Source organism: Pogona vitticeps, chromosome 5, assembly GCF_051106095.1.
Source record: "Pogona vitticeps strain Pit_001003342236 chromosome 5, PviZW2.1, whole genome shotgun sequence".
Lineage (NCBI taxonomy): Eukaryota > Metazoa > Chordata > Lepidosauria > Squamata > Agamidae > Pogona > Pogona vitticeps.
Genome location: NC_135787.1, coordinates 11,554,841 through 11,572,209, shown reverse-complemented (window position 1 = coordinate 11,572,209; position 17,369 = coordinate 11,554,841). Strand labels below are relative to the sequence as shown.

Here is a 17,369-nt window from a genome sequence, read left to right as displayed (position 1 = left end):
GAGATGAAGACATTAAAACAATTAATGAAGTTTTAAAAGCATTTAGAAACGACCGCAGAAAAAGAGTGTGTGAACATCCTTCATTGAAAGGAACCTTCTTTCATAGAAGGAGATGAAGCTTTTAAATAATAATAATCATTCACCATCAAGTCATATCTGACTTATGCCAACCCTTTTCAAGTTTTTTTCTAGGTAGGGAATATTCAGAAGTGGTTTGTTATTCCTTTCTTTTGGGGGTGCCCTGGGATTGTGCAGCTTGCCCAAGGCCACCCAGGCTGGCTGTATTCAAAGGAGGCATTGTGGGGGAACTGAACTGCCAATTTCTAGCTCTGCAGCCACTGAGCTATCAAGAAAACATGATTTTTTTAATCTGTGCTATGGCACTATAATGAAGTGTTTTTTCTTGATAACTTCTTCTTTCCTTCTCCCTCCACCCAGAGGGCAAGCTGGAAGTCTTTCAACAGAGCAAACTTCTCTCATCAATTCCTGTGTGGACAGCATTTGGGGAGCTAGCTATATTATACAACTGCACAAGGACAGCCTCTGTAAAAGGTGAGTGTACTTATTTTCCAACAAGGTAGAAGGGAATGGAAGCCATTAATAGTGCCCTCAAAAAGTTACTCTTCATTGAAAGCAGAGGTTTTGATGAAGATCTGGGGGGGGGGGAGGAAGAACTGAACAAAAATGGTTTTAGTTTTTGTACATGAGTGTCTGACATGTTAGCAGAGTACTGCTGGTGGTAAAATAAGTTTATGGCAAAAGAGTAGGATGATCATTATAAGGTGAAAAGAAAAACGTGTTGTTCCAATAAATATGTTCAGGATACAATCGGATAAAATTTACCTTCTGCAAACTGTCCTAGATGTTTACAATGGCATATTTTAAAAACTTTCTCACCTGTTTTTTTTTTTAATATTTATTATGTTTGTCTAACAAAGTGGACTTATCCACAAAAGCTCACATTAGAATATAGCAATTAGCCTTCAAAGTGCTACAACCTTTTTGTCTTCTTTGGTTTTTATTTTGCTTTTGCCTGATAGGCTAGTACAGACTAACATGGCTACCTCTTCTAAAAATAGTAGTGTAACTGTGAACATATTCTCGTCGAATGTAATGCCAAAAATTTGCTTTGTTTTATGTGTACCTAGGCAATATCTCATATATTATACAAATCTCTGTCTCTTCCATTTTGTTTTTCCCACATTCTTCTTAAAGCTGTCACCAACGTGAAAACATGGGCATTAGACAGAGAAGTTTTCCAAAATATCATAAGAAGAAATGCTCAGGCAAGACACGAGCAATACAGAAATTTCCTCAGAAGGTAAATTTATTTCATTTTGTATTCACGAAGGCTTTCACGGCCGGGATCTAATGGTTGTTGTGGGTTTTTCAGGCTTCTTGGCCATGTTCTGAAGGTGGTTCTTCCTGACGTTTCGCCAGCCTCTGAAGATGCCGGCCACAGAGACTGGCGAAACATCAGGAAGAACCACCTTCAGAGCATGGCCAAGAAGCCCGAAAACCCCACAACAACCATTATTTTATTTTATTTAAAATATTTTAATCCTGCCTTTCTCCTTAAAAAGAACCCAGTATAGCAGTGATCCCCAACCTTGGGCCTCCAGATGTTCTTGGACTACAACTCCCAGAAGCCCTCACTACAACCTCTGTTGGCCAGGATTTCTGGGAGCTGAAGTCCAAGAACATCAGGAGGCCCGAGGTTGGGGACCACTGCAGTATAGGCTTTCAGTAGTGTGGGACGTCGTGGCACTGTGGGCTAAACCTCAGAAGCCTCTGTGCTGCAGGGTCAGAAGACCAGCCGTCGTAAGATCGAATCCACGTGACGGAGTGAGCGCCCGTCACTTTGTCCCAGCTCCTCGCCAACCTAGCAGTTCAAAAGCATGTAAATGCCAGTAGATAAATAGGTACCACCTTGGTGGGAAGGTAAAATAGCACTCGTTACTCACGCTGGCCATGTGAGAATGGAAACTGTCTTTGGACAAACGCTGGCTCTACGGCTTGAAAAATGGGATGAGCACCGCCCCCCAGAGTCCAACACGACTGGACAAAAAATGTCAAGGGGAACCTTTACTTTTACCTTTACCTATAGGCTTTCAGTAATTTGTTTAGATGAGCCTATACTAGTTATTGGTCTCTGGGAATATCTGCTGAGATATCCTGGTTTTATTGTACCGATGATCAGGAGCCAGGATGATACAGTGGGTGGAGTGTCAGACTGGGACTCAGGATACTTGGATTTAAATAATTGCTGGGGTATGGAGTTCACTGAGTGATGGCAATGGGAAACCAGAAAGGGTATTAGGGACACCCTATGTCAGAAGCAATTTGACAGCACATGACACATCCTCTATTGGTTAGCAGAAATCCCGGATTATCACCAATCATTACATTCGGAATGATGTAATTGGAACAGTTGCCAAGTTAAAAATTGTCCTCTCTGACAATTAAAATATGAATATTTTAATTTGTTTTTTTAAAATGATACATGTTGGCTCCAGAAAGCATTCAGTTAATTAGCGACTGATTTGTGTTGAAGTGTCTGTGTCTACTTTAGTCATTCATGGACTGCAGCTGTTGGTTTATTTTTAGTTTAGTTTGGTTTTTTTAAAAGAACACAGATACAATAACATCACTCAAGTGGATTTTCTCCCTTGGAACAGGATTTCGCTTTGTCACTCTTCCCCTCCAGCTCCATAAATCTGCCCTCCTAAATGGCCAGAATGGATTTTGGGAGTTGCAGGGGGGTGGGAGGAAACCTCTTCCACCCTTCGTATCCATTCCATTGGGGGAATAAGAAAGTATTTTATTTCATCCTGGGTCTTAGAAGCAGTTGTGTGCGTTGAGAAAAGATCACTTGCAGGAATATTTAATTTTTTGTCTTGTAGCCCCAACCCTCTCTCAGATTATCATACCCATTTAGCAATATTTCCCTTTCCAGCCGCAGACCTTCCTTAAAGGAACAGGACAATTAAAAGTTCAACATTGGAGAGGGGGAGCAGAGCGAAACACCTCACAGAAGTGCAATAATAGACCTGTAGTTCTTTCTTTCTTTGGATCAAAGTGTTGCACCATTTAAAATTATGGGCATACATGAAATATATGGGTTCAAGTTAAAGGAAGCCAGATTTCAGTTGAATATCAGGGAAAACTTCCTAACTGTTAGAGCAGTACAACAGTGGAACCAGTTACCTTGGGAGTTGGTGAGTGCTCCAACATTGGAGGCATTCAAGAAAAACTTAGATAACCACCTGGCAGATATCCTTTGATTTGTATTCCTGCATTGAGCAGGAGGTTGGACTTGATGGCCTTGTAGGACCCTTCCAACTTCACTTTTCTATGATTCTATAGGTAAAATAAATTAAAATGTTAAGAGAATTAGACTATAGTTGTTTTTTAACCAGAAGCAGGCTTCTTCAGTTAAAAAATCTCGGCCATTTGCTGGATCTTCTTTTGTACACATGGTGGGGCATAACTGGCATGTACATAAGTGCTGCATTGATTGAATTTCTCCACCGTCACAGAAAATGTGTCCTACATTATTCTTTGCTCTTCCTACTTTGCTTTGAAGCCTATTAAGTGGCTTCCAAATGGGACATAGAAAGAGTCTCCTCAAGGAAAGCACTGTAAGTACACTCGGGCATCTCCTGGGCCATGGTGTGTAGATGGCCAAATTCATCACGTCCAGAAGCATTGCCCTGTAAACATGCTGATGCAAACTCTAATTGTAACAAATGACTGAGTGCCTGAAACACAAAGAAAAGAGTGTCCAAACAAGAGTACATATTAAAAAGCAGGAAGGATTTGTTGAGAGTATGTTGTTGTTTGTGGTGGTTCTCCTGTGTTGCTGCTAGCCATTACATCCGAACTCTCAACCTGATCATTATCCACAGATATTACCTAGGATAATTCCAGTTTGAGATTTTTTGTGCATCACCATCAGGACTGAGTTGACTCAAAATGGCCAGAATCCTGTAGGTGTTCATATAAAGTTTGCATAACTTTTTGTGACTAATTGATGAGGTGGTGGGTGGCTGCTCGGTCCCACGCACCCCTGACCGTGAAACAGAGGTGCTTCCTTGCATTTTGTCAGTGAAGTTCAATCAACTGCAGCAAATTGTGCAAATTTATGCAAACACCAACAGGATTCAAACCAACAACAACAAAAACACACAGCTAAGAGATAATTAAATTACTTTTTTTAAAAAAAGCTGAAACTCTGTGCATAGAGGTTTAAATTAAACAGATGCGTTTGGTTCTCTTTTTCAAGTGTTTCTTTGCTGAAGAATTTACCCGACGATAAGCTGACAAAAATTGTAGACTGCATGGAAGTGGTAAGTGCCTCCGCCTGCAGAGATGGGGTAGTTGCTTTAACCCAGTTTTAAATTTTAAATTCATTGTGGGACCAAGCCATACCAGTGTTATTTGTTCCATACCAAGTGTGTTACTCATTGTCATGTGTTCTGGTGATTCTTAGAGCCCAAGTGTATACTGGGAAAACATGATTGCTTTGTGAAAAAGGAGTGGGTTGTAGGTTTCCCATCGATTTCGTGTAGGTAAACAATTTGGCCAAATAATTAAATGGTCATATTTGTGTAATGGTGATACAGTCTCTACTGAAGCTCCCTGAAAGATTTCCTAAACTGCATTCTTTGTTTTCTATTAACATACGGTTCAGCAACAAGTAGATGGATTCCCTGCGGTCATAGCATTGTAGAACGGGATGGCTGATGTTTAAGGAAAATGCCTTTGGATCTACAAAGGTGGATAGTGAGAAAGTTACGGTAACTTTCTCTGCTAGTTTGATACTCTTCTTTCTTCCTCTCTTTTTTTCTCCTTTTAATAAGCAAGGGCTTGTTGTTTTAAAGATTGAGGAATATTCAGATATATAATCTCCTCGTTGCCCCAAAGGATGCAAGTGAATAATATTTGGAAGCTTTAACAGCCATACCTGGGGATGTGGTGGCGCTGCAGGTTAAACCGCAGAAGCCTCTGTGCTGCAAGGTCAGAAGACCTGCAGTCATAAGATCGAATCCATGCGACGGAGTGAGCTCCCGTTACTTGTCCCAGCTCCTGCCAACCTAGCAGTTCGAAAGCATTTAAAAATGTGAGTAGATAAATAGGTACCACCTCGGTGGGAAGATAACGGCGTTCCGTGTCTAGTCGCACTGGCCACGTGACCACGGAAACTGTCTATGGACAAACGCTGGCTCTATGGCTTGGAAACGGGGATGAGCACCGCTTCCTTGAGTGGACACGATTGGACTAAATGTCAAGGGGAACCTTTACCTTTACATTGAACACCCAGGCAAGGCATAGTAAAGAGGGGGAAATACTACAGTCTTGAGACTGTGAGCGTGTTTTTCAAACAGTAGAAACTTATAGGTTGGAATTAGGCTCCATTGTTCTAGAAAGACAGTGAGTGCACACATACCCTAGAGAACACCTAAAATAGTCTCCAATTTCTAACTGTTATCTGTAAAAATATTTGCTGTGAACCCTGGGGGAATCAGACTTGTTTCCTATATCTGTAAAATAAGAGGTGTGAATATTTTATTGACAGTGACTGATAATAACGGTAAGCACAGCTTTCAAAATAAATGTCAGAATTTTCCACACACAACTGCCTCTGTCTTCTCCAGTTATACTTGTAGAATATAACAATGACACAGCAGTTGGAATAATTAGTACAGAACACAGCTGTTTGTTTTTTTTTCCTTGCCTATATATCCCTTGGTGTAAATGACCAGGCAGTTTCAGAAGTGAAGGGTGGATTGGAATCGCTTTTAGCATACTGGATTTTTATGCACGTTATTCTTATGTAAGCGTATCACTTTATGCTTCAGTAGAACAAGAAAACAGAACTAATTTCGCTCATCACTGCTGAAGACACTCATTTAGCTCATCACTTGCTGATTTGCAAGTAAATATGCCGTGTGGTGCAGTGGAATTTATTCTGTGCAAGAGTGCAGCAGGGTTATGTGGCAATGAAGCAATATCGTTTAGGGGAGATTAAAACATTTCGTGTAAGATGCGTGTACTGGCTTTGTCTAACCATTCCTATTTGGGTTTTTCTCTCCTTCTTGTGTGTGAGCAAAGCTAATTCCTTGTGTGAGAGACCTGAATTTATTCCAAGCGAGTCCTTTACAAAAAAGGTCATCAACCCCCAGTCCACGGCCCAGTGCCAGTCCGTGGCTTGAGCTGGACCGGGTTGCGGAGACAGACCTCCCCCCCCGCACTCCCTTCGCCACAGCTGCTTTGCACACACAACACTTGCCAGCGCTGGCGTGAGCTCTCCCCCACCCCTTCATGCATGCGCCCGAGCGCCCATGCAAAGGGGTGGGGTGCATGTGCGTAGGCACCCCTGTGCAAAGGGGTGGGGGAGTGCTCATGCTGGCGGGCATGCATGCATTCTCCCACCGCTTCACGCATGCTCCCGAGAGCGCACACGTGCCTGCATGCACACAGGGGGTGCCCCACCTTCCTCAGAGGCTCAGCCAGTCCTCAGTCCCAAAAACGTTGGGGGCCGCTACTTTACAATACATGCTTGTTCTGTTTTGTTATGGAACTCTAAGGAGACATGCAGCTGATCTTCAAATTATGTAACTGCATTAATAGTATTCCAGCATGGAAACAATACTCCAGCACAGGTGCTCTGTGGAGACAGTCTGACTACATAAGCAGTTACCCAAGCAATGGGTAAGGGGTGCGATGTTTCTAAGGGTACCAAGAACCCAGCAAGCTTCTGTATATTGAGTCAGACTCTTAGGGTTTGTTAGCTCTTTTATTGCCCATGCAGTGGCTCTCGAAGATTTCAGACAAGAAATTCGGTCTCAGTCCTCCTTCCCTATTTCCAGGATTGAACCCGGGACCTTTGGCAGGATCAAGGGGTCTTTAGCTTGCAAAGGCTGCCCCTGTTCTCTGAGCTCTAACCCTTGCTCAACGTCACAGCACAAGATCTGAGAAAACTCTGACTAGCTTTGCTGTCCAGAGGATACTGCAAGAAATGCCAAGGCTGCAGGGTTATTATCATTACCTCCATGGGAGGCCGTCTCTGGGTCCTCCTCTCTTTTTTAAGGGAGGTGGTGTAGGTCAGTGGTAGAGCACCTGCCGTGCACGCAGAGCATCCTAGGGGCAATAGCACAGTGCGGAGAAAAACCCACTCACAGCCCCTTAAAGAGCTAGTGCAAGTCTGTGTAGACCCGAGGTGGGCAAACTGCAGGAGCTTAAAGACCATTTTCTTAGTCACAGGATCCTTTAAGGGGCTGTGCCTTCTTGTGGTTGCTGTTCCTTTGCTTGGGTGCTATAATGGCTATTGAGCAACTTTAAATGGGAAGGTGAAGAATATTCACTAGAGATGTGCATGAAATAAAAAAGCAAATCACCACAGTCATTCAAAAATTACAAACTCGCCGATTCATATTTGTACGAATCAATGCCCCCAATATATGCAAATCAATTAATTTATAGCAAATTTTTTATTTATTGGGCCATAAAGCAGTCCCCCAGGCACCTAGAGACACCAAACATTGCAGAGAAGCTTCCTCTGACTCTCCTCTAGAATCCCTCCAAGTAACGAAGATTGGGTTTTGGGTATCCAAGTTATAGACCCACAAAGAGCCCCCCCACCAGGAAAGTCCACACACACATACGGCACCTAAAGACACCAGAATCACAAAGCATCTTCCTATAACTCTCCTTTACAATATATCTCTGTTTGGTGAAGATTGGGTTTTCCCAAGCCAGCTGCTAAAGGACACTTTCTTGAGGGGGGGGCATTTATGAGTATATAATTTATCTTCACCAAACTTAGAGGGATTGTAGAAGAGAACCAGGGGAAACTTCTCTGTGATATTGGTGTCTCTGGGTTCCTAAGGAGAACTTTCCTTGGGGTTCCGCCTTATGAGTGTATAACTCAGACTTATGAAATCCAATCTTCACCAATCTTGGAGAAATTGTAAAGGGGATTCAGCAGACATTTCCCTGCAATTTTAGTTTGTCTAGGTGCCTGGGGAAGTGTTTCATAGGGTTTTAAATGCAAAATTGAATTGATAAATTGATTTAAATTAGGCATCCTTCAGTCTCGAGAGACTATGGTAACGTGCTCTGTATAGAGGTCTTGGAACAGCGTCGAGTGTGGCTGAGAAGGCCAATTTGAGAGTGACAATCTCTTCCACACTGAAGACAAATACAATCTGTCCCCTGGTTTTGCTGGGTTCGGAACTGCCTCTTTGCCTTGGCCTGCTGGACAAGGGTCTCTTCAAATTGGGAGAGGCCATGCAGCAATGCCTGCCTCCAGGCTGAACGCTCAGAGGTCAAGGTTTCCCATCTGTGGAGGTCCATTCCTAAGGCCTTCAGATCCCGCTTGCAGATGATCTTGTATCACAGCTGTGGTCTCCCTCTGGGGCGATTTCCCTGCACTAATTCTCCATATAGGAGATCTTTTGGAATCTGACCATCAGCCATTCTCACAACATTCCCAAGCCAATGTAGACATGAATCACAAATCAAACCAGTCAGAATTTTTCTGATTTGTGTCTATTTCCAATATTCACCAATGTCTCATTTCATCTCTGGTTGATCTCACTCACTCACTTACTCACTCAGAGACACACAGAGTAAGTACAAAAGGGCAGGAAGATTGCTTACAGAAGTGTAAACAACACTTATTGATAAAAAAATCCACACATTAAGGCAGCCATTGTGGCCAGAAGTTTGATCTTCATGCATTTCAAGTTATACACAGAAATCTGTCTTGCAAACATGCCAACCCTCTTTTTGACTAACCCAGAAAAAATAGCTCTCAGCATGGAGACTATTACTGCACACCTGCACATTTAGCACAGCTAAAGATCCCATCTTTCAGGAATCATAAATATAATTACAGCCAACTATTTGTTAGGCCTCAGAACTATAACTCAACCATTTACTTTTAAAAAATAACTTTCTAAACTCCAGGCAGAACCCAGAATAACAGCAGCAAGGATATCCTTGTTTCCTTTCTCTCTATTTCAACAGTTCCAGCTTTTTCAACCTTGGATTTCTTTTTAAAAAAATTGAATTATTTTCTTCTGTTCAGAAGCTATCTACAATCCGAATGTAGAAAGTCTGCAGGCAAGGTTGGTCATTACATAACACTGAAATAATCCTTTGTTCAAGGTGTACATTTCAGTCCACCTGCATTTAAGCAGAATGAATAATGCAGCGTTTTGATCTGAGTCTGTACTGCAGGTTTGGTATACATTTAAATAATTATCTCTTTTAAAGTTTAACATGGTAGATAATGTGCTGTAAAATTTTATTTGAGGTTTTACTTGAGGTCCATGCAAATGCTGAAGCGCCTCACTACATTCTCTTATAATCTGCTTTCTTTCTTCCCTATAGGAATACTATGATAAAGGCGATTATGTTATCCGTGAGGGAGAGGAAGGAAGCACCTTCTTTGTTATAGCCAAAGGGAAGGTAAGAAACCAGGAAAGATGTATGACTCTGTTTGCTAAAGGATCTGTCAGTGAAGCTGTGTTGCCTCCATTTATTATCCTTGAGGTTGGGCACACCATGGAATCTATAATACACGGTCCCAATAAACAACTGATTTGTTGATTCAAGAATGTGCACAGTCACAGAATCATGGAATAATTGAGTTGGAAGGGGCCTCTAAGGCCATTGAGTCCAATCCCCTACTTAATGCAGTGAATACAAATCAAAGCAGATCTGACAGATGGCTGTCCCATTTTTTTTTTCTTGAATGCTCCAGTGTTTGAGCGCTCACTGCCTACTGCTCTAACAGTTAAGAAGTGTTTTTCCTGATATTCAGCCTAAATCTGGCTTCCTGTAGATTGAGCCTATTATTATGTGTCCTGCATTCTGGGATGATCAAGAACATATCCTGCCCCTTTTCTGCAGGATTGCCTTTCAAGTCCCATCTCCTCTCAGTCTTCTTTTCTCAAGGCTAAACATGCGCAGTTCTTTCGGTCTTTCCTCATAGGGCCAGGTTTCCAGCCCCCTGATCTTCCCTTCTCTGAATTCACTGCAGTTTGTTAGTATCCTTCTTAAAGTGTGGTGTCCAGAACAAGACACGGTATTCTAGATGAGGCCTAACCAGTGGTGAATAGAGGGGCACTCGTACCTCACAGGTACTATACTAAAGATGTAGAATCATTAGGAATTACTCAACCTCTGAACATTTAAGGGCTGTTCCAGAGCTGCCTCTTTCCCCCTTTTATTATGCACTGTGTGCAAGTTTGTAGCTGTTTTTTGCAACCTACATCCATAAACTCCATGCACTGTTTTCTTGTCTTCCTTCTTCCTCCATTCCTTCTGTCTGTTTTCCTTTCTCGTGGTCCTCTTCTCCTTTCTTAAGAACCACGCATCCCCTCCTCTTCCCTGGCACAAGTTTAGTGGTTGCCAAATTGGTGATACCAGTACTTACCTCTACTACAAAGAAATCACATTATCAAGATCCTAATGCCCTCCCTATGCTTATGGCATCCACTTCGCATTTGGTTTTCCATTGCCGTAAATTCTGCCCCATCCTCATTTCAAAGCTGTGCCAAAGCAATGCTTTCAGGAGGGTTGAAAGGGGCCGTGTGAAAGGTTGAACATGCCAGACATATGTTGGCATGCACAGTATGGCAGAGGAGTGTGTTACCCAAAGGAAAAAAGTCTATTTATTAAAATCTCGGAGGAAGATTCTCTCAGAGAAGTCTGAGAGAGATGCTGTTGCCACTCATTTCTTTTATTTTGATGGTTTGATCTGCTCTGTTGAGAGCTACGTGGCTATTTTAAAAAAGGGTAGGCTTGTGCTGTCATCATATAGAACAGTGGTTCCCAAACTGGGGGTCTCCAGATGTTCTTGGACGAAAACTCCCAGAAGTCTTCACTGCTAGCTGGGCTAGTCAGGATTTCTGGGAGTTGCAGCCCAAGAACATCTGGTCACCCAAGATTGGGAACCACCGATATAGAATTCAACGAAACAATGTCACCAGATTTCAAAAAGTAGTTTTGATACAGCACGGTGGTAGTGAGTAGGTATACTTCAGAGTTGCAGAACATGTGGTCTTCCAGATGTTGTTGCCCATCAGGTCCTCTCATCTCTTATTTTATTTATTTATTTGATTTATTATTGGATTTTTATCCCGCCCTTCTAGACAGGAGTCTACTCAGGGTGGTTCACAATTAATTGGGAGTATAGTGTTGAGTATAGTAGCTGGGGCTCATGGGAACTGCAGTTCAACAACACCTGGAACCCCAGGTGTTCATCCCTGCCTCCTGACCAGTCTCCAGAGATGTCACCATTTTTTGTTGTTGTTGTTTTGCTTTCTTCTGAGTCTTGATGGGCTATGTGCTCTCTGAACCCCATTGCCCTTGAAAGCACTCTGACATTATGGGGAGAATGCAAACCACATTCTCCAGAGCCATATGGGGGTGCAATATGAATATAAATAGATAAATATATATATTTGCTTATATATATATATAAACAAAAAAAGACTGTTACATCTTCGGATCTATTTATCTATTTATCTATCTATCTATCTATATAAAACCAATCATCCTTCTGTGGAGGGTTCTAGACCTTTTCCCACAAACAGGAAGTGCCCAGACATCATTTCGAAGTTTTTTTTAAGGCCTGAAGGGCAAAATAAGATCTAAATAAGGGTTGGGTTCATGGGGGGGGGAGGTTGAGAGTTACCCCAGCGTTCACACAGCTCCCCCCCCCCCAGAGTTGCATTGGGCTGCAACCTGCCTTTTGCACATACCAGTTTTAAAAAAGAAAGTCTGGATCCCACTGGATGTGCTTAAGAACTTTAATCATGCCCAAAATAACTCTCTGGATCCCAGCCGAAGTCTTCAGAAGCTGCCTTGTTTTTTTGTGTATGTGTTGGGTTTTTTTAAGCCAGAAAGAAATATTTTCTCCATTTTTCAATGCAGAGGGCGAAGAGACTTAATCAAAAAAACATTTATGTGTTAACTATTGGAGAACAAACAAATCAGCAATCAAGCGGGAATGGAGACAGATGGTGCTTTGCCGCTTGCCAAGCTCGAGAAATAAACACTCCTGCAGCCTCCTTACACAAGGCAAGAGGACATGCATCAGCAGTAATCAGTCTTTGTGGGTGATTCTCAGACTCTTTCTTCACTTAATCTGGAACAACAAGGGGAGAAAAAAAATCTGGCCCTGGAAGAATAAGCTGCCCTTTTCCAAGACAGTTTATGAACAGAGAGAGCTACGAACTGCAGGTTTGATGGCTTGTGCTGTTTGTTTATTAGTGGAATAGGTGTCCGGCACTTCCCAGTCCTGCCTCCTCTGACAGGTGCCCCTTTAGAGGCAGTACCCCAGGGGAGGCAGGGCTGGGAAGCACCAAATACCTGTTGAGCCACTAAATGAACTTGCACGAACCACTGAACCAATGGGTTGTGATCATCTCTATTTATGAAACAGAGAAGAAGAGAATTCCTAATCTTAAAACAGTGGAATGTGGTTTTTTTAGACATTAGAAGGGACTTCATCTATCAGATCAACAATCCATCATGTTTGGAGTGCAGAGTTCATCCAGTAGTTCATCTGGGTTGCCAGATACACGGGTACTAAAAGGAGGACATAGAAAGACAGAAAGGAGGACAGCGGAGGACATATTGAATGTTTCATTTGAATCATTCCAGATTAAACCCACAATCAATACAATTTTATTACAATAGCTGCCAATAAATGTCTCTTAGTGAACCGACCAAGACACAGTCATGTTAAAAATTAAAAATAAATTCAATGGAGGCTTTTTTTTTCAAAATACCGGGGGTAGGTAGGCAGGTGGGGGTGGGGAAAGCCAGGGGGAAGGGGGTCCTTCCACCTCTTCCCCTCCTATCCAAAATTATAACATAAAATGTACAAAAGCCTGACATTTTAAAGGTTTTTATCTTTGCCTGCCTGTATACCCTAAAACTTCCTCCTGAGAACCGGGGGGGGGAGGACCTACAGCAGGTTTTGGACTACTCTTTAGACAACTTTATGCATCAACTTTATGCAAAGTGCTTTTGGCAAGGATAAATATTTGGAAAGTGCGGAGAGGAGCGATCACAAATTGGGTTGGACAAAGTAGGTTTGGGCTTATGTTGAGAGCCCCAATCATTTCACCAAACAGAAGTTCACGCCTCTTCACTGTTGTCCATTGAAACAAATGTGTGTGTTGGAGTTCATCTGCATGGAATACCTTGATGGATTGCATGGAACATTTGCAGAGGCCACACGTTTTCACGCAAATCCCAGGGATGATGGAAAGTCTTTGTGTCTAAGTCTGAAGTCTGAGTCTTTGGTATCAAGTCCCAAGTCCCATGTCTGAGTCCCCTCCCCAAAAGGGAGGGGGTGGATGGGTTCTGAGTCGTGAGTCCAGTCCAAGTCATTGGAAAAAATAGAACACCAAGTTGAATCTGAGTCACTCGTGCAGCTTAAATCTGACTTAACAGCCAGTACCGCAACTTAAGTCCCCATCCTTGGCAGATGCAAGTGCTTTCTTCAAGCATTTTAAAGTGATCATCTGGATTCGGCAAGCCATTTTACTTGCATAATCTACCCTGATTTGTAGTGCGATGCTAGCAAAGAGCTTTGTAGATGCCTTGAACTGCCAGGAAAATGATCAGGTCCTAAAGCAAGTGTCTCTGGATGGAAAAATGTTGCAGGTGATGTTGTCTTGCTTTGGGCACAACACGAGAAGGCAGGATTCTCTGGAAAAGTCAATCATGCTAGGACAGGTGGAAGGCAGCAGGAAAAGAGGAAGACCAAATATTAGATGGACTGACTTCCTAAAGGAAGCCACAGGCATGAGTCTACAGGAACTGAGCTGGTCTGTTGAGGGCATGACATTTTGGAGATGACTCTTTCATAAAGTCACTATAAGTTAGAGGCAACTCAATGGAACATACTACCAACAACAATACCTGATAACAACCTGCACTTTGCTGACTCTAGCTTATACTACTTGATTGCTTTTTTTTTTTTAAAGGAGGATGAATTGTATGAGCAATAAACTAAACAGAACAACTAGGTTTCATATTTTTCTGTTGCACAAGCGACCTGTAACTCTCCATCTTCCAGGTCAAGGTTACCCAGACCTCAGAAGGGCAGTCACAACCACAGTTGATTAAAACATTGCAGAGAGGAGATTACTTTGGGGAAAAGGCCCTGATCAGGTTAGTTCAAAACTACTGTTGGTTTACAGACCTGTGTGTGCATGTGTATGCCTGCATAGGTGCGCATGTGGTTTAAGTCTGATAACTGGGAAATCCAGGAGTGGAGCGGAAAGTGGGAATACAGGTGCGAACCAAATTCAAGGGGGAAATGATGAAATATTTTGCGATGATGGATCCTGACTGCAATCCTGTTGCTCGGTGTGCTAAGTTATAACTACAGGAGGTCCACTGCATCTGTGGGCATGTGGTAGGTCAGTTCCCCTATATTTATTTTATTTTATTTATTTATTTTATTTATATCCCGCCTATCTGGTCGGTTAAGACCACTCTAGGCGGCTATACAGTATGTTCCCTTGCTTCAGTGGGTCAACTCTAATAATGATTGCCATGCTAAGCAACATAAATTTGGGAATATATCTAGGTTGCATAACTAAAAAAAATAAATCGCCATGCTACTGTTGCTCTTTCCATGTGATTTTTTTTCCACTATTGAGTGAATTTTCTGTATCTCAGACTGGTCTTCTGGGTTTTTTTAAAAGATGCACAATTGCATGTGGCCACCCTGATTCTGGAAGGTTTCACAAAATTGGATTGACCAGACATAGTTCCCTATGCATTGATGACCCAAACTAACCTGAACCAGCAACTGATTCGGTTTTGCAGTTGGTTTGTGGTTCATTGTTAGCCACGAACCATCACGAACCACCATTTCCCAAGTTTGTGCCCATCTTTATTTAAAACCATGGAGATAACACGGGGGGCACATTTAATGACAACAAAATTTGAGTGGGATGATGAAATAGTTATTAGGTACTGATGTCCTTCTGATCAGAGCAGAACTTGTCATTTGCCTAGCAGACAGTGGCAATAGTCACAATATTAGGATCCAAATTTTGCCAGATGTTATATTTGGCACACACAAAACCACCACATTTTCGTATCCTTCTTCTGTTTCATTGGCTTTCTAGCTGAAAATGGATATCTGCTTAGCTCTTTAGTTTGATGCTATAAAATCTTACTGCAACTATTGACAAGCTGGTTGTTTAAAAACAGTGTACTTCATTAAATGCTTATTAAGTAAGTCTTATTATACTCAGTAGAGCATTCCCCCAGATAACAGTATATAGAAGGGGTCCATGGCCCGTGCTGGTCTGTGGGCTTGCCAGAACTGGGCTGCCCTCCTGCCCACCCACCTGGTGGGCGTGTTGTGCTCACATGGGGGGGGGTGTCACGCTTGTACAGGGGCATGTCGCACTCGCATCCGTGTGAGTGCAACACACACACACGCAAGCGCATGGGTTCCCCCTCCCCGTGCATGGAGCCTGCCCCCCCAAGCAGTCCACGGTCCCAAAAAGGTTGGGGACCACTGGAATATACAACAGTTGAAGGCAATGAAACTTACTTCTAAGTAATCATGTGTAGGAACATACTCTTAATCTTGGGACATTTCTTGGTTCCAGTAGTGTACTTAAAACATTCTTGTTGTGGGTTGCTATGACTTGTTTAGTAATTTTTACTGAGAAGACATTGGTTTCATACAGAACAACATTTAATATGTGGCATCTTAAAGTTCCTATTTGTGTTAAAGTAGTGTGTTAATACAATGTTTTGATCTTTTTTTGCTTTACAGTGATGATGTTAGATCAGCTAATATAATTGCAGATGAAAATGATGTGGAATGTCTTGTAATAGATAGAGAGTAAGTAATAATTTTATATTTTGCTGCCTTTGTTCCCGCAATTCTTCAAGTATGCATTTATAGTCTATATCAATAGTACAGGTTTTTTTTAAAATTCCTGTAACCACTGCTTCCTAGAAGGCAAGGTGCATTTTACAATGTGCATGCTCAAGGTACCGTATTTTTTGCACCATAAGACACACTTTTCCCCCACAAAACAGGGGGGTGGAAAGTCTGTGCGTCTTATGGAGCAAAGAAAACAGATTATATTTTCCTGTTTTCTTCTCCTAAAAAATTGGTGCGTCTTATGGAAAGGTGCATCTTATGGAGCGAAAAATACGGGTATATTCATATTTGCTACTATGACACATCTTTTCAGAGTTGTAGTAATTGTGGATCTAGCTAGGTCATGCAGAAGAGTTCCATGAGCCTTGGGATTATAAGCTATAATGAGCTTCAAAAACCTGGTTTTGTAACTGCCTTTCCTGTGATTCCCCAGCAAACTGTTATTAGGATTATTGGGGACAAAATCAAATTGTTTGTTCCAGCTGCAATAGACCTGCTGAATCCATGGGACTTTTGTAGGTCAACATTTATGTAAGTCCCATTGATTCAACGGGCCCGCTCTAATTGGCATTATCCATTGATTTGGCCCTTGGCATTTAGTAGCAGAGTACGAGGGCCTTGACCTAAGCTTGTAACTATTGAAGCAAATAGCCAATAGCCAGTTTGGGAACTCGAATTAGGCCAGAAGGAACACTTGTTATGCAGAATCATAGAATCATAGAATCATGAAGTTGGAAGGGGCCTATAAGGTCATGAAGTCCAACCTCCTGCTTAATGCAGGAATACAGATCAAAGGATAGCCACCAGGTAGGTATCTAAATCTCTCTTGAATGCCTCCGGTGTTGGTGCACTCACCAGCTCTCGAGGTCATTGGTTCCACTGCTGTACTGCTCTAACATTTAGGATGTTTTTCCTGATATTCAATAGAAATCTGGCTTCCTGTAACTTGAGCCCATGGTTGTGTGTCCTGCACTCTGAAATGATTGAGAACAGATCCTGTCTCTCCTCTGAATGACTACCTTTCAAGTATTTGAAAAGTGTTTTCCTATCACCCCTCTTGTCTTTTTTTCCTAAAGGCTAAACATGCCGAATTCTTTCCACCTTTCCTCACAAGGCCTGGTTTCCAGCTCCCTGATCATTCTCGTTGCCCTCCTCTGAAAATGTTTCAATTTGTCAGCATCCTTCTTGAAGTGTGGTGTCCAGAAGTGCGCACAATTTGTTGTTGTTTAGTCATTAAGTTGTGTCCAACTCTTTGTGACCCCATGGACCAGAGCAAGCCAGGCCCTCCTGTCTTCCACTTCCTCCTGGAGTTGGGTCAAATTCATGTTGGTCGCTTTGATGGCACTGTCCAACCATCTCGTCCTCTGTCGTCCCCTTCTCCTCTTGCCTTCACACTTTCCCAACATTAGGGTCTTTTCCAGAG

General features: G+C 42.3%; 1 protein-coding gene across 1 annotated transcript in view; it reads left to right on the top strand.

Annotated features, from left to right (window-relative positions):
• Positions 1 to 17,369, top strand: part of PRKG2 (protein kinase cGMP-dependent 2) — a 62,279-nt gene that overhangs the window by 21,657 nt on the left and 23,253 nt on the right. Inside the window, exons 4-9 of the mRNA XM_073002036.2 lie at positions 439 to 552; positions 1,216 to 1,321; positions 4,286 to 4,349; positions 9,400 to 9,477; positions 14,108 to 14,202; positions 15,833 to 15,901. Coding sequence (XP_072858137.2) covers positions 439 to 552; positions 1,216 to 1,321; positions 4,286 to 4,349; positions 9,400 to 9,477; positions 14,108 to 14,202; positions 15,833 to 15,901 — 526 coding nt within the window. The remainder of the gene's footprint in view (positions 1 to 438; positions 553 to 1,215; positions 1,322 to 4,285; positions 4,350 to 9,399; positions 9,478 to 14,107; positions 14,203 to 15,832; positions 15,902 to 17,369) is intronic.